The sequence below is a fragment of the Lycium barbarum genome, chromosome 12, assembly GCF_019175385.1.
Source record: "Lycium barbarum isolate Lr01 chromosome 12, ASM1917538v2, whole genome shotgun sequence".
NCBI classification, from domain to species: Eukaryota; Viridiplantae; Streptophyta; class Magnoliopsida; order Solanales; family Solanaceae; genus Lycium; species Lycium barbarum.
Genome location: NC_083348.1, coordinates 57,156,556 through 57,181,387, shown reverse-complemented (window position 1 = coordinate 57,181,387; position 24,832 = coordinate 57,156,556). Strand labels below are relative to the sequence as shown.

The following is a 24,832-nucleotide window of genomic DNA, read 5'->3' as shown; positions in this document are numbered from 1 at the left end:
TTAGATGGGTTGGGTATGCCGGGGCCCTGTTCCGACCAGTTGTTGCATTTTAGTATTCTTGGAGGCTTACAGACTATCATTTAGTGTTGATGTGTTTTGTTGGCCTTGTCGGCCTCAGTTATGCATATATACGTTATTGGGCCTTGTCAGCTTATGATTTATATTACAGAGTTCAGATATCACGATTGGTTCGCTCGGGCCTTCAGGTGCCGGGTGCCGGCCACACCCCCCAAAGTTGGGGTGTGATAGTTAGGGATTAAGACATAACTTTAGATTCCAAATATATTATTAAAGAAAACGACATAAATTACTAAAAACATTCAATATTGTAGTAAAAAAAATCCATTCCAATCCATCGAATTATTCAGACTTTTGATGGAAAAGATTTAAATTACACTTTTAGCTTAAACTATTTTGGCACAGAGTTCCAATATTTCCGTATTCATAGAGATTGTGCTCCATATCTTCCTCACACCAATATTCAAAACAAAATAATATATTTATTTAATACTAATAAAGGAAATAAATATTTCTACTATATTCGAAGAGTGGGTTGGATGGTCGTCCACCCACTCTTCTAATATAGTTAAAATTAAAAAAAAAAATTAAGGTGGGGCCCACTCTTCTACAATAGTAGAAATTAAAAAAACATACAGTGGGGTCCATGTGAACAATTAGGAGACAATTGCAAAAAAAATAAAATAAGGTGGGGTCCACGTGAAGAAGTAGGAGACACTTGCAAAAAAAAAAAAAAAATAAGGTAGGGTCCACGTGAAGAAGTAGGAGACAATTGCAAAAAAATAAAATAAAAATAGGACATTTAAATAATTATAATAAGTTCAGAAAATGGTAAAGGTACACTTAGAGAAAATTTTAAAAAGAGAAATTCATGAAAAAAGAAATAACGATTTAAATTGAACACAAAAACCGCTAAAGAAGTCATAAACCCAAAAGATTTAAAACTTATACCTTTGGGTATAAGTTTAGACATATACGTCTCACACAAATAATGAGGAATAACATCAAGAAGACGAAATATAAACGGTCAAGAAACGTATACACATATTTTCTTAAAATGATGAAGTTGGTCTATACTTAAAAATTTAAGTCGTCCACCCACTCTTCTAATATAGTTAAAATTTTAAAAAAAAATTAAGGTAGGACCCACTCTTCTACAATATTAGAAATTAAAAAAAATAATTAAGGTGGGGTTCACGTGAAGAAGTAGGAGATAATTGTAAAAAAAAAAAAGGACATTTAAATAATAATAATAAGTTCAGAAAATGGTAAAGGTACGCTTAGAGAAAATTTAAAGAAGAGAAATTCATGAAAAAAGAAATAACGATTTAAATTGAATACAAAAATGGCTAAAGAAGTCATAAAACCAAAAGATTTAAAACTTATACCTTTGGGTATAAGTTTAGACATATACGTCTCACACAAATAATGAGGAATAACATCAAGAAGATGAAATATAAACGGTTAAGAAACGTATACACATATTTTCTTAAAATGATGAAATTGGTCTATACTTAAAAATTTAAAACTGCAACAGATGCTAACACATGAAAGCGCTTTTCAGTGTTGTTAAGTAGAAAGAGATGATGGCATGAAACTTGGTAGGAGAAGATGTATTTCAAATCTTTCAATTGGAAAACCAAATCAGGAAAGTCATATATGAGAGAAGCGGACTAAATAAAATAATTTATTGATATTTTCAATTAATTGAATTGTAATACTTTCTATAATAAAAATTCCATAATTATATTACTAAAAGGTACTCTCTCTGTTCTAATTAATGTGACATAGTTTGATTAGACACGAAGTTTAAAAAAGAAAGGAAAGATCTTTGAAATTTGTGGTCTAAAACAAGTCATAGATATTCGTGTGGATTTAAATCATTTCATTAAACGTAAAAGGGGAAGTTTCAAGTTAAATGATTTCTAAACATAAAAATATATCATTTTTTTAAAACAGACTAAAAAGAAAAGTGTACTACTATTTTTTGTGTTGGGCCTGTGCTTTCATCATCTAGTATTAAAATAAATACTAGCACTAATGTTTTGCATTCAATTTCAGTACGTGCTCCTCTCTCGCCAGTCCTCCATAGTAGTTAAATTAAGAACCCATCCCGCACCGTCAAATAATCATAATTGACCCCATCAATACAATCTAACGACTGAGAATCAATCACAAAAAGTATCACGAAGCTCCTAAGAATCTCCACGTGTCACCAAACATGGACCCCACCTCCCATCTCTTCCACCTTCTATAGTTTTCTCCGCTTCCCCGGGATTCCTGCTCCGATCACCCCCACCCCCTCGCTTTTCCATAGTCAAGTTGCTCAAGCTTCATGATCCATCGTGTTTTTACCCCAGGGTATTTTCGTCCAGCTATTTTTGACTTAAAAGGTTGAAGCGTAAAAATTAAAGACCAGCAGATTGCAGGACAAAAATTAAAGACCACCTCAAATCAGGGACATTTCTGCCAATGACCCTATTAAGTTGGGTGAGTTAGCCCAAATAGCCAATTTAAATTAGAGCCCATTAGTGATTATTGGTAAGCCCAACCTCCTCAAGTCCAATTTGCTGCCATTTCTTAACCCTTTCAGTCGAGTCGAGGTTGTCCGGCTTCTGCCAGGTTCTCCGTCTGTAGCACCTTCCAGTCCATGTTTTGATTGAAGACTTTGTATTGAACAAAATTTCCTACTCAAAGGTCCATTCTCTCTTTTCTATTCAACTTTTTACTCATCTCTTTCAATTGTTTTCACTTATGGTTTATCTCTCTCTTCACCTGCCTATTTTTGTTTGTCGTAATGCTTAAATTAATTACGCTGGGCATCTTGTTGTTGTTAATGCTTAAATTAATTGCATTTTGTCATTTGGTGCTCACATTTTAGTACTACGGGAATGAGGAAAAAAATGGGCATACAGGATGATTTGCAAAGTAAAAGCATTAGCCACCCCTTAAGGAGTAATTAATAAAATGATAAGTTTACTATATCACCCTTTGAATATAATAAATTTAATGTTTTGGAAAATGATTACCCTTAATAATAAGTGTAAATTAGGAACTAAGTGATAAATTCTGTCTTGATTTTTCAAATTGGACAAGTAAAAGGGGACATCTATTTTTAGTAGTAAAAGTGGACGGAGGGAGTACGTGATAAGAGAGGCTTGATGATTTAATCCTAATTTTGCTCATAACACTTAGATTGTGTTCTGTTCTGTTTTCTTTTTGTTGTGGGTCTGTTTTGGTATTCCTCTTATGATATGGTATCAATCACATAAGCAAGATTTGAAGGACTTTCTCCATAAACAGATTGCTAGGGCACGATGTTTGTCACTTGAGCTCGTGAACAGTAATAGGAAAATATTAGGATGTATCAAACGTTAGACGAGCATAGGCACGTTTAAAATTCTTGTTTCGAATAAGAATGCGGCTACACATCTTTTTTGAGACGCTAAAAAAATAAAAGAAATTCGCGGATGCGGTTACGCACCTTGACCAATTTGTTTTAATAATCAAATTTCATTAATGCAAATCAAGATTTGTAGACAAGGTTTATTAGGTGAGATACAAACGAGCGAAGAAAGCGGTTACCCTTCTAAGTCGGTGTATGTCAAGACCAAGAATGCGGTTACGCATCTAGGTTTGAGACCAATGAAATTCAACAATAAAAAGTACGAGCAATTCAAGGCTTGTAAACACAATCTATCCAAAAATTAGATGAGGTTGAGTATAAGTGAATAAAAGCTACCTTGCTAGAACCAAGTGACCTGGGGGTGCCTAACACCTTCCCCGATCAACAAAATTTCTTACCTAGACTTTTGTTTTCGCAGACTAATTATTCAAGAGTTAGTTTCCTCTTGATTAGGGCTTCGATAAGGTTGACTTGGAACACTAAAACTCAATTCCATGTGGCAACTATGTTAAATAAATAATCCCTATTCAAAACCGTCACTCCAATTGGAAAAAAACGCTTTTGAATAATAAAACCTATATTGAAAAAAGGGCTGTGACAGCTGCCCCAAAATTTGGGAGCCTAAAGCACGTGGTTTAGCCGCTTCACCCTGAAGCCGGCCCTGTTTATACCGAGTTGTCAATGTTCTTTCTGATTTTTACAAGTTAATATGCATTCTTGTATCTTTCCCATGTGGTGGTGGGGGTTCAAAGTCATGATGGTATATGGTATAGTAATCTTACTTTGAGTATCAGTAGTCAAGTTACTGAATATTTTTGTTAAATAAGAAAAGAACGGAATAAAACAAATAAGGGTATAAAAAATTTGAATCTTTTGACTAATTTATGAAAAAAAGAATATGACTTCTCTTGATCAAGTTTACCGAAACTCTTATCGATGTTGCGAGTTTTCAGCATTGTTGAAGTCATAATTCACATTTGGATATACCAGAATTTTCTGTTTATTCTTATTACCAGTTTCATTTAGAATATGCTAATTCTTTTTGAAGTATCATTTAACTCTGAATCAGTCTATCAAAATGCTGGCTGTTAAGTTGAGGCTAGTGTACTGGCGAATTTGATAACTGTTATCTTGAATGATTAATCAGTCTTTTGTCTATTTGAGCGGCGAATTGTTTTCCTGTTGTTCCTAACCTGAATTAGAATGTTGCAGTTCCTAGGCGCAAAAGATACAAAGTGGGGGATATCCTTGGGAGCAGAACGTAATGGCTTCTCTGTTCAAGGTAATATGAATGCCACAGTGTCCTTTGATTTTTCATGTATCTTTTGTTCAATAATCAATTTGTCCATTGATTTAATGTTTTTAAGTTGTGTCTATCTTTTTGTTTTCGTGGATTGTACTTATGCGTGAAGGGATCTTCTCACAACCTTTGGAGGAGTATATAAAAAACATGTTATAGCTTTGTACATGATGCTTTAATCCGTGTATAGCTGCTTATCCGAGGAGCTAACAACTTTTTTTCCTAAACTTTTTCTATTATGAAGGGGGTTGGGGAAGGGGGCAGTAAGAATCGAACACATACCTATTGCAGGGAGACTTGAACAGGTATCACTAAGCTGTAAGCCTTGGTATTATGAGTAGCTAACAACTCAGTCAGGGTTTGCTGATTTAACTCAAAGGTTCATTGTTTAGGAAGCAAGAGACATCTATGACTTTCCATACTCGTGTGCAATGTTAGTAAAGTGCAGCAATTAAGTCTCCTGCATCTCCATTGGCATTTCATGAAATTTTCACATAAAGAGATTGTGGTGTGCTATATCCTTTCTTAATCTAGATTTTATTTTCTTTTGACTATCTTTTTAACCTTTTTTCTGCTGTTTTATTTGCATCCCTATATGCTGAAATCTTCTTACGTCCTTTCGTAATCTAGGTTTTTATTTACTTTTAACTATCTTTTTAACATTTTCTCGGCTGTTTTTTCTCTTAGGATTTAGCCAAGATTTCAGCATATAGGGACAGAAGGTTTCCAGGATCGCAAGAAGAATTTGAAGATGCTTTGTTAAAGTCGACAACTGTGTATGTGGGGAACATGTCTTTCTACACAACAGAGGAGCAAGTATATGAGCTGTTCTCTCGTGCTGGAGAGATTAAAAAGATAGTGATGGGATTGGATAAGAATTCCAAAACTCCTTGTGGATTCAGCTTTATAATGTATGGCCTGAACTTGCTTTCAGTCTCCAATTTCTTCCATTTTGTGTTGCTAACTTTCAACCGTATAATTTCCTCTCCAATTATGTTACACCTGCTCCAGCTTAACTAGTTCCCTCTAGTTCTAATTTTGTCTCCTGTTTCAGTAAGGATTTCATATTATGTATTTTTCATTTGTTCATGCCACCCGATGGAATTAAGAATCATGTCCGCCATTTCTATTCCTACAAGATATCGATCAACTGTTACCTGCTGTGTCTTCATATGTAGATGGCACAACTTACAATCCTGAGGGTTAATACAAGGAACTTAAGAAGTATTCTGAAGATTAGTAAAGAAGTTGATACCACAGTCATTATCTGTTCAGTATATAGTGTTTAGAATTTGACATGTTCACCTAGCATGTTGTATGCAATCTGAATCCATTAGATGCAATCAAGACCACGTAGGTTTTCCAAGTGAGGACAAGATAGCTGGTAGAGGCAAGGGGTCAATATAATTTCATTTTGTTTTTCATTTTTTTTGTGGACATAGGCAGAAGGCAAGACAGATGTCTGCTGAAAATAGTGAATTAACCTTGTTTTTTACGTGAAGGTGAACATTAGTTCCAGTTGTTCTTTGGTGCAAAGGCACTGTATGAATAGAAGATCGGACATACAGGGTTCAAGTTGAGAGGTGCTTTTTAAAAAAAATATGTGGATGATACGGAGGTGGCTTGAGATTGAACGATGGAGCTAGATGTATGAGGATCAGTTAAATTTAAAAGAAGTCGTAGGAGTGGAAGAACACATTGCATTGAGCTGCCTAATTCTAAAGTCGAATGTTCTTAGGGCATGTGAAATGAAAGTACAGGAGGCAAGATTATCATATGTTGAGCTTCTCAAGGATTTGATTCGTACTGCTGGATAAGTGGCAGTTGGCTATTGAGAGTAGAGAAGGCTATAGCGGAGTCTACCGAAGTCAGATATGAGTATTTGTATCTCTTGATAACTTGGATATCCTAAAAGAAAAAAATGGGAAGACTTTATCAAAAACAAAAGGAAGGAAAAAACGGAAGAAGATTGGGACCTGGATGAGAAAATGGAAGGGATATGCGGGAGAAAAGAAAAGAGAGGAGAGGAGAGATGGGAAGCAGTATTTATTATTACTTTTGCATCAATTTGGAGAAAAATGAAAGGTGCGACTGTTATCTGAAACAAATCTCCTGTTACATAGTTATTTTGTTCGTAATCCTGAGGTCCTTCTTGGTATTACATGACATTGCGCTAAATGGGGTTGCAATTCTCCATGTTTTCGCCACTTTGAACTGAAAAGGAAACTTCGCTCCTGCTTGATAGAACAATAAGAGAATTTCCCTCATATTCTTATCTTTTTTCTCCTTCTTTCAAGTCCAGGGGTTGGCTTAACTTTGTTAGTCTAACAGGTATCACAACAAAAAGTTGGAGTATTTTGGCTGGGGTGTCTTTGATGTTATCTGCTTGTTTCACTCCTTTGTTACCCATGTGTCACCTTCTTAATGATGGAAAACAAGATCATTAACAAGGAAAGAGGAGAATTCTTGCTTGAAAATCAGAGAAAAATAGATTTCTTGCAAAAATGAATCACCAAATTTAGATTTCACAAAGTGAAAGTAGATCTCTGTTCTTGCCTTAAAAGCCCAAAGTTTGATACTAATAATGTATTTGCAACTTCATGTCATCCATGTATCATCACTATTCGTCCAGAAGCAATTATATAGTTCTTTGATGACTTGCTGAAAATATTTGCTAATGTTTCAAGAGAAAATTTTATAGGTTCCTTATAAATAAAAAGAAAACTTTGTATAGCTTATGGTGTTTGTTTAGGTTGTGTTTCTTTTGGATGCACGGGTGGTAGTGGTGGTGGGTGGATTTGTATTTGGGAAGTGTATCTGTTTCTTAGAAATCTCTGTCTTGTTGTCCCCTTCCAAGCTTGTCAAAATTTGCTACTTTTAGATCTGCTGTCAGTTTAATTGACCTGGGTTGACGCTTAGAAAGTTTAAGAACAAATGTTTGGATGTGTATTATTATATTAGGTTTGATGGGAAGGAGTTTAAATAATATTTTGAACTGCAAAAAGGAGAGAAGTTAGTTGAAATGAGGTCAGATGATTTAATAGCTTATATTTATGTCAGAGTTAAAAATTGACATTAGGAAAGACGTGAACTTTTGGATGTGTCCACATAAATATAGGTCAATATAAACGGAATGGAAGGAGTGCATCACAAGCTTGTCTCTTTGGAGCTTCCACTGTTGTTGCAGTAAGAAGCTATAACCTATTTGCTCATTATTTTTTCTTTTTTGATAGTTCGAGTGAATTTTTCTATATATACCAATATGATATTAGGTGTATGTTGTAGTTTAGTTTTTTTTTTTTTTTTTTTTGGATGAAGGTGTATGTTGTAGTTTGTTACATCTATATCTTTGAGTTTATCTCCCATTAGGCCATTACCCCTTCCCTGTACAAGCGGAAAAAAAAGAAGCCAAAGATGAAAACAAAAGAAGGTGAGGAGAATATCATTTGCAGCGGTGTAACTGCAAAATTATTTTCAGGTACTACTCTAGAGACGACGCTGAAGACTCTGTCAAATATATCAGTGGAACAATTCTTGATGATCGCCCTATTCGTGTTGATTTTGATTGGGGATTTCAAGAAGGTAGGCAATGGGGCCGTGGTAGGAGTGGTGGACAGGTAATCTCCTTAGTGACTCATCCTTTTATCTGGAGATTCTACTAGCATTTGATCTGATTTACATCTTTTTTCCCAGGTACGCGATGAATATCGTACTGACTATGATCCAGATATCCTTTTCTTCTATCGATAAGCATGTGCTAACAATTTTCGTTCAACTTCTTTAGCTTTTTTTTTTTTTTTTTTGTTTTGTTTTGTTTTTTTTTTAATTTTGTAGCTATTTTCTTAAGTTTTTTTTATTTCAGATAAAAGTGTTTTGGTCCCATCATGCACTGATGAATATTCTGGAATTGAACAAAACAGACATGGAACTTCTAGGAAAAAGCTAGTCGAAGTTAATTTATTGTATGCAGAAGGATGTCAAACTAAGTACTCTTAGCTAATTTGTTTAGGAAAATGTCTTTTCTGATGATCAATGAATAAGCAGGAAGTGTATGTAAAAGTCTGTTAAAAACTTGGCATACTAGCGTCATGTGCATACTATCGTCATGTATGCCAGTATGGTTTAAGTAGATTGAGAAAAAAAAAAGGATATAGTTTAATGGATTTACTTGTTCTAATATTATGTACATATGTGGTGTGTGTGACTTGTCTATTTGGCAATTGTAACTAAAGTGGTACTTAACTAGCTAATATGTTCCACTGTGTACATTATTCCTCTATATACTATAATGCTTGAGGTTTAGGTTATACTTTGTTGACGCAACATTATAGGTTACTCAAATGCCTCCTTAAGAAGTATCTCTATAGTACTTGATCGAGATCAAGATCGAGGGAGGGAAAGAGTTCATCTCTATAGCATTTTTTCAGTAAGCACTTACCCTACACGTAGCTGCTTGGGGCATCAAAAGGCTGGTGCTTCAGCTATTGTCTATTTGGCAGTTGTAACTAAAGTGGTACTTAACTAGCTAATATGTTCAACTGCGTACATTATTCCTCTATACACTAATGCTTGAGGTTTAGGTTATACTTTGTTGATGCAACATTATAGGTTACTCAAATGGCTTCTTAAAAAATATCTCTATAGTACTTGATCGAGATCAAGATCGAGGGAGGGAGAGAGTACATCTCTATAGCATTTTTTCAGTAAGCACTTACCCTACATGTAGCTGCTTGGGGCATCAAAAGGCTGGTGCTTCAGCTGTTGCCATAACCCTCTGCATCAAGCAAGTCACTTGATAAGGTAGTGGATAAAGCAAACGCTTCTTTTCTCTTGTGATCTTAAGATTCTATAGCATTCTTTCTCAAGGTGTTAGTGACCCTGATGTGTTTTGCTTTGACTGAATGAGCCAGAGTATCAAATCTTTTGTTTTTATGACGCTGGTTTCCGGCCAGCTTGTGCGTACCTCGACTATTTCACCGGGTACCTGCCACCTCCCGCCAGCATAAGTACATAGTAACTCTGCCCACCAAGGCTTAGGCAGGAAGCACTATCACAAATATGTTTCAAAAGCTTTAGTTTTCAGCATTCTTATCCTATGGTTTTAGGATAATCGCCATGATGAAGGGGAAATTTCATCTGGTAGCCAATGTGATTTGCTAGTTTAACAGGGCAATGTTTTTCTTTCTTAGTTATTTTACAAGGAAATATTTTGAAGTAGATCTTCCTTTATTCTTTTGTCATGAATCAGAACTTCTACGATGTGAGTAGATGTTACTGAATCAAGGATAGGAAAGGTGGTTGACATTGTTTACATGGATTCCATTGTAAATTCGTACGGAGCAATCAACGAATTCCGGCAAAATAGAAGATCTACGTGACCAAATTTTCCTGTGAAAAAGAAGATCTCTCAGATTTATTGTTGAACCCAACTTTTTAAAGAAAAGAATATGGTTTAACCCATGAAAATGTGCACAATGTTTTACTTTTATGGTCAATCAATTTAGGAAGTTTTCATCACCTTATCGGACGATTGGTTGAAACTCTAGCATGATATTTCAGGCAACTAGAACAATGCTTTTTTTGCATTTGTTCACCCTGGAAATGTCAACAGGGTTTAAGACGTCATTCTTTCATTTCTTTCTTCATTATATTTAAGAATGTAGGACTATCTTTTAATTCCTTAACTAGTTATACGTCGAGGTGGTTATGGAAAATTGGTCCAAAAGGAATTGGAAGCACAAAGGCAGCTAGTGGATTATGGTACAGGATCATTGGGCGCGTACCCACCAGTTATGCCACCACCTAACTGTAAGTTTGACTCCTCTTAACTTTGTAATTAGTTTTTTCTTCGATAATATTGACTCTTTCTTGCGTCTTGGCAAATAGCTTCTTTCTCTCAATTGTTATTTGATAATATTTGAAGTGTGGAATGTAAAGAATGCAAACATTTTTCTTCTTCTTCCTTTTTTGTTTTTTCAAATAAGGAAATATTTTGATTAAGCAGTCAACTTGAAGTGCCTTGTTACTGCAGATTTAGATTTTACTACTACAGGACTTGTGTGTGCTTCAATGTGGTGGGGGATTGCTTTTGATTTTAGCCGCGGGGGTTAACAGGCTCCTATAAGTAAAACTAGTGTTTATTAGTACAAAGTTGGTTCATGGTGAAGTTATCTGCTCGTGTCAATGTTGATGGTGAAGTTCTTATCGTACACCTCACTGGTTCTAATATATCTGCCTTTCATTTAATGAGTTATATCTGTAGCTGTCAGAGGAATGGTGGTTTTATATAAAATACTGAACCTGTTAAGCACGATGTCGTACATTCTGAATGCTTCTTGGTAAATCAAACGTGTACGGTGAAAAGTATTGTATAAGTTTGAGCATATGGATAGATCTGGTTGTTAATGATCTGGGTTTTGTTCCAGTTCTAAATTTTGAGCTGGCTCCCATAATTAGTCTGGTTGCTTTTTCAAAATTATTGCTGTGAGTTTTCATTATTCTAGTATAAAATCAGATTTAAACTTGAGATTCCTCTAACAAGAGAAAAGGGAAAAGGAAGAGATTGAACCAACCACTTTAGGATTTCAAATTAAGCTTGGAATAGTTGATTCACTCGAGCCTTCAAGCTCCACTGAGTTTTTCTTGCACTTCCAATAACTTCACTATCACCTGAGTGAGTTTATCTGCGGTGCTAAAACTGTAGGTTTTGCAATATAATGTAATATGATAAAAAATGTGGTACACTTGTTATAGACCTTACACTATGTCTATGTCATTGACTGATACAAGAAATGCTGCAGATGGTAGACATAGTGGAAACCATGGTCATGGAGGCTCGTATCGACATGGTAGAGGTGGTATGTTCTTCAAAGCTTTTGATTCAGTTCTAATGCTCTACAACATTGTATTTTCTATACATTGTAATTTCTATCTTTGTTTCACTAGACTACATTTAACAAATAACTCTCTTATCTTATGTGGAAAATAGACTATCATCGCAAGCGACACAGGGAAGATGACCACCGTCGGTCAGATTATCCAAAGAGGAGTTATGACCGCGAATCTCGGAGAACCTCTGATCATGAATCCAGACCGGTAATTCTTTTATACCTTACCCATCATTTCTTTTTACTGCCAGTGTGTCCTCTTCCATCTTTTCATATGTACTATGTGCTTAAATACTTGGGAGTTAGGAGTTCCCCTTCTACTAAAATCAGCAATTCGAAATAGGATATTATTATTATTGACTACCAGGCCTTAGTTTGTATGGATGTCAAAGAGGCAGGTTCCCTAATTTTAGCTTGTGATTTTAATGACATAGGGGGTTGAGCTGCAAATCCTTTTCTCTCTCTTTTGTTTTAGTGAAAGTTGTTGCAATCTTTTGCGCAGGAGAAGAATCCACGTTTCCGTGAGAGTGGTGATTCTGATGAAGACGATGATGATGATAGGAAGCGGTGTACCTAGTTCTTTTATTTCTAGATGTAGATTGCTGTGTGTTACTTTAAAAGAGAGTCCAAGACCTGCTCTTTCTCGCTCTCATCAACTTCCGTTGTTACTCGTGCTTACACAATTAAAATGTTGTACATTAGGAACTACCTTCAAACGTATTTGTACCTAAGGAGTAACCGTTGGGATCCATTGTTAACCGTTTCTAATTAAGTATAAAATGAACTACAATCGACCTTTTAATATCACTTCATTGGAAATTTGGATGAATCCATGGTGATTTCATGTTGTTTCTTTAAGGTTGTGTAGTTTGACTATGAAAATCAAAAACCAATGCTTAGCATTTCTACATGTTTAGATTTGGTGTTAGCGGGTTCTACAACAAAAGAATTTTAAAGAGATTTTTTCCCTTGCTTTTAATGTTCTATAGTCGGAAGTTTCTTCGTTGCTCTTGGTACTATGTACAACGCAGAGATAAATTCAGGACTAGTTTATGGCTTCCTGCAGCGACGTCTAATTAATATACAATAATAATTGGATTAAAAGTCAAATATTTGTAGATATTAAGTAAATTTTTTAATATGTATACATGATCTGGACCAAAATAACTGGGTTCACGGGAAGTCGCCCCTGGTAAAATGGATAAGAATTTGCCCTGCCTCCTTTGCTTGCTTTTTGCCGTCAATTGCTACTTGGTGATTACTCAAGTCAACCAGCTGATTAATCAATAAAAATGATCTAATGACATTACAATGCAAGAAAATGGTTGAACACTAAGTTGGTGTGCATCTGTACAATGTGTTTGGAAGCATGTTTCTCTACCAAGGTGATTTTAAAAACTGTAAATGAATTTATTTTATATGTTAAGATTGTTGTCATGCAATAATGGCTGGACTATGCTCGTCTGTACGACATTTTGCGTTGATCAACTAGCATATATGTGTTTTCGAGGAAAATTATTTTAGCCTCATACTGAGAATAAAAGTTAAACTTTGCATTTGATATGCTTCCTTATATTATATTAGTATCTATTATCTCTTTACAACAAGGTCAAGAATAACGATGCTGTTACAGATTCAGTTAGTCTTAAGACAATTAGTTGAGAAGTTATAACTGACAGGAATATATAATCTCACAAAAGAATCATGTACTTTATACGAAATGGTCATTACTAATGGCGAAGATCCAACTGAGAAGATACAAATGATGTCATTGATACTAAAGAAAATTAAAAATTTTGTGCTGACTGAGAATCGGAGATTGATTATTCTTTCAGGGTGAATTTTGCAACTTGTGTAGTGGACAAGAACAAATGACAATCGTCAATATTTATGTTTGAACTTCGAATCTTTCAATTGTATCAAGTTCATCTGTGAAATGAGAGTTTAATTAAATTCTCGAAACCCAAATTTCAAACCTTAAATTTAAAATCTCAAAATCCTTTATCAAATTAAAACAAATTACTCCATAAAACATTTCAGCAGAGAAGTAACACCAAACATATCAAGAACAAAAGAAGAGAAGAAAATATCAACCAGTAGATGAAGTAGGAGAATAAAAACAAAAATTAACGAATAATGAAGAACTTGAGCAAAAATGAAGAAAAATGCGACTAGTATTGAAAATGGAAAGACACGTTAAGTATACCTTTTGAAGATAGTGTGTACACACACCCCATTTTACCCATCGTCTAAAGAACTCACACTTATTATATAGTCAAACTAGTGTGATGCCTTTTATTGAAGATATAATCTTCACTAATAAATTATATTTATAGGCGGCTTATATTTGAGAGGTAAAATTTCGTACTTCCTAGGTAAAATAGATATGAATGAATGGTTAACATTTCTCGTCTTCTAAATAGAGTACATAATAAAGTGAGATGTGGTCAAATGACATTTTTGTATTTTATCATTTGATATCTTAACTAGAAGGATAATGATCCAAAAAGGAAGTGATTGAATTATATGTTGGAGGTGGTGATGAGATTCAGTGTAATGCAAACACCGATTTTATGCTAAAGTGCCAATAACCTTGAGATATGTATTTATGTTGAATGAGGCTTTACAAGTCTGAGTGAGGTAAATTATTTAAACTTGTGATCAAAATTAATCTGGATGACAGGCTAAATTTTTTTGGTGTTCTTTTTACTCCCTCACGCTCTTTAAGTTAAGGTGATACACTTTTTCGTGCCACATCAACATATAAATGGGTAATAACTAATAATTCCACTTGAAACAAGTTCAACAGGTTATAGGACTTTAACAAACTTTAAATGAATTTTGAAACACAAAAAGTAATTTAAAAGGTCTTTATATATTCTCTGTCTAGTTTTACTCAAGTGCATGTGCCAAAAGATGTAAAATATGATTCAATAAATGATTCACGTGAAGTGCACCATTTAATAAAAGAAATGAGTTATCATGATTCTAGATCCTTATTTCTCGGATGATGCATGTGAGAATCCATTTATAACATTTTGTAAATTGAATATGACTACTCAAATAATCTATTACACACCTTACATACTTCACTTTGTTAGACAAAATTGTGCACAATTTTATTATATGCATTATCATTTTAGGTAGTTAGGATTCAATATCATATGAAACTACATCATCAGTTTATTTGTATATAATATATTATAACTCGAGGCTATGCATCAATAGAAAAATTATATAGTTAGCTTTAAGGCAATTTTTGTGTACTCTCCCTTTAATTTTACTCAAGTCAACCGACCTTATTGTATTCGAAAAAGATATTCGTCCCAACTTTTTCTAATAATTTCACAAAAATTAAATTGTTTCGGATATTAGGAACGCACAATATATCACTTAATACTAGAGCTTTACCAAATGTGAGTTTGAAACGAATTGTTTCTTTCCCAAGAACTTGACATGTCCTTGAGTGACCAAGATAAATTATTTCTTTGCATTCCTCAATTTGGGTGTAAGACACAAAGTCTTTCGGTTTGAACAAATGTGCCTAGTATATAATGATCCAAAGGTCAACGATTTGAATAAACGAGCTTCAATTCATGATTTAAAGGTTCTGATTGATCCGCATGATGAATTTGAACTCGTCTGTAAAGTTTCATTGGAAATTGATATCCTTTGCTCGGGTTTTTGCAGCCGTTTGCAATTTAGTGGTTTTCGGGCATCACTAGTCTTATTTCGGGCATGTCAGGTCCAAATGAGAATCTGATTGTTGGAAGAAGTCCGCAATGATGTTTAAATGTGATCTGCAATTTTAGTTTAATTCTAATGAGTTTCGAACTGGTTGTCAATGTGCTTGGTATTTTGGTGTTATTTTGAGAATATAACGATCCAAAGATCTGTTTTTAGTTCTAGAGAGATCGAAATTCGATTCCGAGACTTTTGGAAGTTTGAGAATGATTTATAGGATTGACATGAAATGCTTGGTTTAATTTCGATGAATAGAGTTTTATCGTGAAACGTGAAATTTTATGAGCGAAAACGGTATTGCATTGAGAAAACAAGCTTAGAATCACAGTTCGAAGGCTTCAATAGGTTCGTATGACTACCTTAACTTATACATATGTTTTGATTATGACCCAAGGGTCTAGAGTGCAATTCAACACTATTGCGTGAAAGTTGGAAACTTGAGGTAGTTTTAGAGTTCAAAAGTTTGATGTGGCCCTTGATTTTGAGTTATAGCTAATGTCTTCATATGTGTTTTGAAATTTAGAAAAGTGCATTAAGGGTACTTGGAACTTTTGGGATGGTTGGAAGGGACCAGAGGAGCTCGGGTGAGTTTCAGCACGTTTGGAAATTTTTTTAAGTGTTGAATCATGATTTTGGCCTGACTTTATAAGCGAATTGCTCTTAATCTAAAAGGAATTTTGAGATGATGTTTGAATGAAAGTTGTAGTCCTTTGAATCTAGTTTCTAGAGGTTCAAAACATTCATCACTTTGATGTTTCTATGAAAATTTATGACCTACCTCTACCTCTCCTAACTCCTGCTATAGCCAACCTCTCTCACCTCTTTAGTGGCGCATACGCACAACGCTTCTTCACTTGCCCGAACCATCTCAGCCTCACTTCCCTCATCTTGTCTGCCACCAAGGCCACTCCCACCTTGTTTTGAATAACTTTGTTCTTGATTATATCTCTCCTAGTATGTCCACACATACATCTAAGCATCCCCATCTCCGCTACATTCATCTTCATAACGCACGCAAACATTCTTGATTGGCCTACACTCTGCCCCATACAATAATGTCGGTCTAACCACCACTCTATATATAATTTACCCTTAAGTCTTGTCGGCACATTATTATCACACAGTACCCCAAATGCAAGCCTTTATTTCATCCAACCCGCTCCAATATGATGTGCGACATCATCATCAATCTCCCCGTCTCCTTGTATTATGGACCCAAGATACTTGAAGCTTTGTCTCTTGGGTATGATTTGTGCATCGATCTTCACTTCCACCATGTCACGACCCGACGAGGGGCCATGACGGGTACCCGGAGCTAACTACCGAGTACCACTCATTCTAATACTCATCAAACTTATCCTGCATACATTTATTGTCCTCACACATCTAATCATAAGGAAAACCATTTTTCAATTTCAAACATATCTGCCTTTATATACATAAGCCCTTCGGCTATCAAAATAATATATACATACACTGAGGGAAATCATGAGACCATATCACCCACACATACGTATATACGAGCCTCTACTAGAGTACTAGACAAAAGGATGGGACAGGACCCCGCCGTGCCCAAATATGTACACAAATTAATAAATCAAATAGCACCTCCGAAATAATGGATTGCTCTCGTAAATCTGCTGGTCAGCTCTTATGAATCTAGGTCGTCTCCCTGTCTACCTGTGGGCATGAACATAGCGTCCAAAGAAAAGGACGTCAGTATGAACATTGTACTGAGTATGTAAGGCATAAGTAATAACGACATATCAATAAATAAGGAGACATCAAATGGAGAACAACCTGTAACTGACTGTCACTTAAGAAGGAAATAATGCATGCTAACTTACTTCATAAACATCATCATGTAGTGTATGCATATACATATGTAAGCTGCCCGACCATATAAGTACGGTGTGATAATCATTAGCACGCGTCCAGGCCTCCCGTATTCGGGTTAACCATCTCATGCCGCCCACTAGTGGTCTCTGCCCATGCCATCTAGACATGGTGTATACGCTGCCCGTCTTAGCGGTGCCTGCTCGGCCATATAGGCATGGTGTAATATCATCATCATGTACTTATCATAATGCATGCATAGGAACTCAAAGATAACTATACTCTATCGGGGTGACATAAGGTCGTGAACCCCCGATTCCATTGTGGAGTTTCATAAGCATTCTGCCTCACCTTGAAGGAATTAGCATATAAGGTGAGTGTAGCACAAAGAACGACATCAATTAATCGTAATTAGGATCATGAGCTTGTAGAAGCATCATATCATGAACTTTAGAATCTTTAGACTTAAGCTCATCATCATCATTATCATACTAATAACGTATCTCTTATCTTTATCTCATATGAGGCTCTTCATGAACATAGACTCATAATTGCCGGAATGTAAGAAGGTCATGGAGAATAAAGGAAAATCATGTCATAAGATTCATGCCTTAGAAAGGAAGGGACTAGCCTCACATACCTTTTCGTTTAGCTACTCTATCACTTGAACGTTCCTCTCCAATATTCACGTTTCTACCTTCAAGAGAGTTCATACTAATATTAGATAATCGATAACGTAAACACGCTTGAACTAAAGCTAGAGAAAATTGGGTAGAATCTCCTTTGTCTATACAACTTTCTTCATATCATATATCAACTCCCAATCATTAATGATAACATTCATAATATCTTAATCAATAACTTTTGTCAAGTTCATCATTATCCAACTCCCACAACTCCCTCTCAAGGTCATCCATAATCATGATCATAATACAACATTACATTCATCCTCATCTAATGTTTCTCCTATGTTCTTAACATCATTCATAACATAATTATAATCACAACATATCAAGAATCGTGTTTCATATTAATTTACTACTCAACAATGTCACTATTCTCATGTTTATAACCCATTTTCTACTTCCTTCCATAATCCAAGTCTTTCAACCTCTCAATACTTTAAACAACATGTAATGATCATAAAACTTACCTTTGATTGAGTAGGAATGAGTTTTGGATAGCAATACTTCACTTGAGGAAAACCCTAGTTCTACTTCCAAAGGGATTTCTTGCCTTGGATGAACCCTAGTGAGCTTCTTGCACTTGATTCGCTTGAATTTATGATATGAACCTTTGATTTCCTTTGTATTATTGAAGATGAAATGTTTAGAACCCTCTAGAAGTCTTGAGAGAGACGGAGAAGTGGAAAAAATGAGAAATAAGAGTGGGAACATCATTTTATACTTGAACTTAACTCAGCCCCTTGGGACTTCCACGGATACTTATACGGTCCGTACAACATTATACGGTCCGTATAAGTGACCATACTTCACCATCAGAGAAACAAAATTTCTTTTGGGTGTTATACGGACCCTTATACGGACCGTATAAGCGGTCGTATAACCCCATTTCTCAAAAATTATTTCCGTCGTTCATTTGACCTCCAATCCTTATGGAACCTTCTTGACACTTGTTTAACACTTCATTACTAATCTAAGGAGCGTTATAACTCTTCTTTAAGACATCACCAAGTCGACATTAACTCGATACTTTACACATCCTTCTTCAAAATACAACTTGTGCTCGACATTCTTTAACGAACTTTCTTCTCTTATTTCCAACGTCTTTGGAATCTTAATTAAAATCGTTAAATAACCTTTCTTACTTATAGAAACATCGTATACTCTTTACCCTGTGTTAGCCTATTCACTAGGCAACGACATGAAATTTTTCGAGGTGTAACATCCTTCCCTCTTTTAAAACATTCGTCCTCGAATGTTAAGTTCTCGGGAATTCTACGAAAATTTTGCCAGAGTTTCCCCTGTAATATGGCGCTATCACCCTGTCACAACAGCCCACAATAAACATGCCTCACAGGGCCACAACACAATAGCAATATTTTTGTGGCCACACACGACCAAAAGCATGAAAAGAAAGCATACATACCTCATAATGTTGATGTTTCATCTTGAATCTCTCCCGGGGGTAGAAATAAGTGCGGGTCCTTGGACTTCATATTTTCTTCCGCTTCCCAATTCATTTCTTCTCGGTTATTATTCCTCCATAATAATTTGACTGAAGCTACTTCTTTATTCCTAAGTCTCCGTACTTGCCTGTCTAGTATAGTAACAAGTACCTCTTCATAGGCTAGCCTTTCTGTCACTTGAACATCATCTACCAGCACGATCCTAGTAGGATCTCCAACACATTTTCGAAGCATTGAGACATGGAAAACAGGATGGACTGATTCAAGTTTTGAGGGTATGTCCAATTCATAAGCTACTTGACCCACCTTGCGGACAATCTTGTAAGGGCCAATGTATCGAGGACTCAATTTTCCTTTCTTACCAAATCTCATCACACCTTTCATTGGTGATACCTTCAGAAATACCCAATCATCAACTTGAAATTCTAAGTCTCGCCGATGGTTGTCCGCATAGGATTTCTGGCGACTTTGGGATGTCAACAATCGATCTCGGATAATCTTGACCTTTTCCACTGCTTGTTAAATCAATTCTGGACCTATTAATTGTGTTTCCACAAATTCAAACCACCCAATTGGGGATCTACACCTTCGTCCATATAAAGCTTCATATGAGGCCATTTTAATACTGGAATGATAACTATTGTTGTATGCAAACTCAATAAGAGGTAAGTGGTCATCCCAACTACCACCGAAATCTAGCACACATGCCCGTAACATATCTTCCAAGGTCTGAATAGTGCGTTCGGCTTGCCCGTCAATTTGTGGATGAAATGATGTGCTAAGCTTTACTTGAGTACCCAAACTTTTTTGATAAGACTTCCAGAATTTGGCTATAAATTGTGCCCCTCTGTCCATGATAATAGATATCGGAACACCATGAAGTCTCACAATCTCCTTAAGGTACAACCTTGCATAATCTTCTGCAGAGTATGTGGTTCTGACTGGAAGAAAATGAGCGGCTTTCATGAGTCTGTCCACGATCACCCATATGGAATCATACTTGCTTCGGGAACGAGGTAACCCTACAATGAAATTCATGTTTATTTCCTCCCACTTCCAAGTTGGAATTTCCATTGCTTGCAATAATCTTCCTGGCTTTTGATGCTCAATTTTCACTTGTTGATAATTTGGACATTGAGCCACAAATTCTGCTATATCATTCTTCATTCCATCCCACCAATACATTAACTTGAGATCATGGTACATCTTTGTCGCTCCTGGGTGGGAATAATGAGCTTCTTCTAGAATTCGACGATGTAATTCCGTAACATTTGGGACACATAGCCTGTCTCGGTATCTAAGAACTCTATCTATAGAAATTTCAAATGGTGACTTTTCTTTCTCATGAAGTTTATCTCTACAATGGCTCAGCTGAGGATCTTCATATTGACGCTCTTTTACCTCCATATCTAAGGATGAAACAGTTGGATTATCAATGCCAATTCCTACACTGCCTGAGTCAATTAAGCGAACTCCAAGATTAGCTAGTTGGTGGAGCTCATGGATTAGTTCTTTCTTCTCCAAAGGAACCTCACATAAAATACCCATTGATTTGCGGCTAAGTGCATCAGCCACTACATTCGCCTTCCCAGGATGGTATAAAATGCTCACATCATAATCTTTCAGTAGCTCTAACCACCGCCTCTGTCGTAGATTTAACTCCTTTTGCTTAAAAATATATTGGGGAATCTTGTGATCTGTATAGATATCGACATGTACACCATACAAGTAGTGTCTCCACATCTTTAGTGCATAGATAACCGCAACCAACTCAAGGTCATGGGTCGGATAATTCTTCTCGTGTTTCCGCAACTGCCTTGAAGCATAGGCATGACTTTACTGTGCTGCATCAATACATATCCTAACCCAACGCCAGAGGCATCACAATATACAACATAACCATCTGGCCCTTCTGGAAGTGTCAAGACTGGGGCTGAAGTTAACCTATCTTTCAATTCCTGAAAACTGTGTTCACAAGCATTATTCCACTGAAATTTAGCTGACTTCTGGGTTAGCTTCGTCAATGGGGCTGAGATGGAGGAAATTCCTTCCACAAATCTTCTATAGTAACCTGCCAATCCCAGGAAACTACGAACTTCTGTAGGTGTTGTGGGCCTTGGCCAAGTCTTCACAACTTCAATTTTCTGAGTATCAACTCGAATGCCATCAGCTGAAATAACATGGCCCAGAAAAGTCACAGAATTTAACCAAAACTCGCATTTTGAAAATTTTGCATAGAATTCACGAGTACGAAGAATCCAAAGGACAATGCGTAAATGGTCTGCATGCTCAGATTTGGTCCGAGAATATACAAGAATATCATCAATAAACACGATCACGAATAGATCTAAGAGTGGCCTGAATACATTATTCATCAAATTCATAAACACCGCTGGAGCATTTGTCAACCCAAATGACATTACCCGAAATTCATAATGGCCATATCTTGTTCTGAAGGCTGTTTTAGGAATATCTTTTTCTCTAACTCTCACTTGGTGATAACCTGACCTCAGGTCTATTTTGGAAAACCACTTGGCACCCTGTAATTGCTCAAACAAATCATCGATTCTTGGTAGCGGATATTTATTCTTTATCGTCACCTTATTCAGCTGCCTATAATCAATACACATCCGTAGGGAAGTATCTTTCTTTCTCATAAATAGGATAGGTGCTCCCCACGATGATGAACTAGGCCTAATAAACCCCTTCTCAAGCAAATCCTTCAGTTGTGCCTTTAGCTCTTTCAACTCGGCGGGAGCCATTCGGTAAGGAGGAATAGAAATAGGCTTGGTGTCTGGTAGTACATTAAGAGCAAAATCAATCTCTCTTTCGGGAGGAAGGCCTGGAAGTTCATCTAGAAATACATCCGAAAATTCGTTCACTATCAGGACTGATTGAAAAGTCGGTGGCTTTGCTTCGGTGTCACGAACTCGGACTAGGTGATAAATATAGCCTTTAGCTATCATCTTCCTCGCCTTAAGGTAGGAAATAAACCTACCTCTAGGAGACGCTGTATTACCTTTCCATTCAAGCATGGGCTCTACCGGAAACTGAAATCGAACTACTTCAATTTTGCAATTGACATTGGCATAACAAGAGGCCAACCAATCCATACCCATAATCACATCAAAATCTAGCATTTCCAGCTCAAGTAGGTTAACTTTAGTCTGAAGATCAGATACCACAATTATACAATTCTTATATACTTGTCTAGCTATCACAGGATCATCAACCGGGGTAGATACCTCAAAAGGATTAATGGGATCGGGTCTCACCCCAATACGACCAGCAATATAAGGAGTAATATAGGACAACGTAGAACCCGGATCAAACAACACATAAACATCATGAGAGAATATATTCAATATACCTGTAACCCCATCTGGGGAGGACTCGAGATCCTGGCGTCCGGCTAAAGCATAAATACGGGGATGGGTACTACCTGAACTGGACGCTCCCCCTCTGCCTGTACCTCGACCCGCTGGAATCTGGGGAGTCTGCCCTATCGGGCGCACAGAAGAAGAACTAGCCGCTGATCCTTTGGGCTGAACCCCAACTCTATCACTCATCGAGGGGCAATCTCGCATCATATGCCTAACCTGGCGACAGGCATAACAAGCATCCGAACCTCGGTGACATTGACTAGAATGCGACTTACCGCACTGGCTATATCGCAGTACTGGTCGTCTTCGCTGGCTAAAATCACCCCCAAACTGAGAACCTGAGGCTTTCGAACTCTGACCCTGTCCTGAATGAATGGAGCGATCAAATCTTCTTCCTACAAACTGATGAGGTGCACTAGTCGCTGACCGACCTGAATATTTGGAATGTGACTGCCTCGATCCCCCTCTATAGTCACTACCGGCACCCATAGATCTGGCCCTCTTGCTCTGCCCTCTATCAATATCGTGCTCACCCTTTTGCGGATGTTGCTGCTCTTCTAAATTCTAAGCGTGGGCCTGAATACGAGAAACTATCCATCCCCTCCTGTAATGAAGCTGTCAAGAAATCTTTGAACAAATGTGGCCCTAGGCCTCTCACGAACCTATGCACTTTATCTCCCATATAGGCCACCATGGTCGGAGCATATCTAGCCAATGAGTTAAAGTGAAGGCTATACTCCCGGGCACTCATATTTCCTTGCTTCAAATTTAAGAATTTATCCGCTTTAGCCCAATGAACCTCGGGTGGCAAATAGTGGTGGATGAAGGCATCTACAAATTCTTGCCAAACCGGAGGAGGTGCATTTTCTTTTCTTGAAGATATCCAATTATTATACCAAAGAACCGCCACATCCCGGAGTCTATAAGATGCCAACTCCACAGATTCAATTTCGGAGGCATGAATAATTTTCAACGTTCTCAACATCTCATCAATAAAACCTTGCGGGTCTTCATCCGTCTTTGACCCGAAAAACATTAGAGGGTTTAAACTCATGAAGTCCCGGGCTCGAGTGCTAGTCGCCCTGTCACCTGAACCTATACTCTGCCGCTGTGCCTGAGTGGCAACTAATTGTGTCAATAGATGAGTAGCATCGGTCATTTGTTGACCCGAAGCAGCCGGTGGAGGGACTGGAGGCATAGGAGTTGGAACTGAAGCCCCCACTTGTTCTTCTATAATAAGTGGAGTATGAGAGGTGTTTGATGGAGCCTCATTATGTGATTCACCTTCCTCTACATTAGTTGGCGGCTCCCTTTCTATCCGCCTTTCAATCGTAGCCTTGCCCTTCGGGGCGACTGCAACTTTTCTCTTTGGTGGCATCAATTAAATCATAACACACAATTAGGGAGAAGAAAACCTTATAACGTGGCTCTATCGCACGATCTAGTAAGGAGAAGAATGGTAATTTTTTTCCCTAAATGCCTTGTAGTCTCCTGTTTATAGATGTGGGGCGCAACACACCATAAACAAGACTCTACTAGACACGGCTCGTAGACACTTCCTAGGACTGAACTGCTCTGATACCACTTTTGTCACGACCCGACGAGGGGCCATGACGGGTACTCAGAGCTAACTACTGAGTACCACTCATTCTAATAACCATCAAACTTATCCTACATACATTTATTGTCCTCACACATCTAATCATAAGGAAAACCATTTTTTCAATTTCAAAGATATCTACCTTTATATACATAAGCCCTTCGGCTATCAAAATAATTTATACACACACTGAGGGAAATCTTGAGACCATATCACCCACACATACGTATATACGAGCCTCTACTAGAGTACTAGACATAAGGATGGGACAGGATCCCGCCGTGCCCAAATATGTACACAAAATAATAAATCAAATAGCACCTCCGGAATAATGGAGTGCTCTCGTAAATCTGCTGGTCAGCTCCTATGAATCTAGGTCGCCTCCCTGTCTACCTGTGGGCATGAACATAACGTCCAAAGAAAAGGACGTCAGTACGAACATTGTACTGAGTATGTAAGGCATATGCAATAACGACATATCAATAAATAAGGAGACATCAAATGGAGAA

The 24,832-nt window shown here is 36.9% G+C and overlaps 1 protein-coding gene across 2 annotated transcripts; it reads left to right on the top strand.

Moving 5' to 3' along the window:
• Positions 1-2,198: 2,198 nt before the first annotated feature.
• LOC132621624 (nuclear cap-binding protein subunit 2-like) lies at positions 2,199-12,418 on the top strand. Of its 2 annotated transcripts, none has more exons than XM_060335961.1 (9): positions 2,199-2,715; positions 4,637-4,706; positions 5,412-5,635; positions 8,203-8,341; positions 8,418-8,451; positions 10,419-10,532; positions 11,525-11,578; positions 11,713-11,819; positions 12,114-12,418. In XM_060335961.1, the coding sequence occupies exons 2-9, from the start codon at positions 4,689-4,691 to the stop codon at positions 12,186-12,188; spliced, it is 765 nt and encodes a 254-aa protein (XP_060191944.1). In that variant the 5' UTR covers positions 2,199-2,715; positions 4,637-4,688; the 3' UTR covers positions 12,189-12,418. The 2 variants fall into 2 exon arrangements, with proteins under 2 accessions (XP_060191944.1, XP_060191943.1); XM_060335960.1 differs by having other exon boundaries at positions 2,349-2,715; positions 11,525-11,581.
• The last annotated feature ends 12,414 nt before the right edge of the window (positions 12,419-24,832 follow it).

Excerpts from the sequence above, each read along its gene's own strand:
- LOC132621624 (XM_060335960.1), top strand. Across the intron at positions 11,582-11,712 it reads GTATCGACATGGTAGAGGTG|ACTATCATCGCAAGCGACAC; the intron begins GTATGTTCTTCA and ends TGTGGAAAATAG. Across the intron at positions 11,820-12,113 it reads CTGATCATGAATCCAGACCG|GAGAAGAATCCACGTTTCCG; the intron begins GTAATTCTTTTA and ends TCTTTTGCGCAG.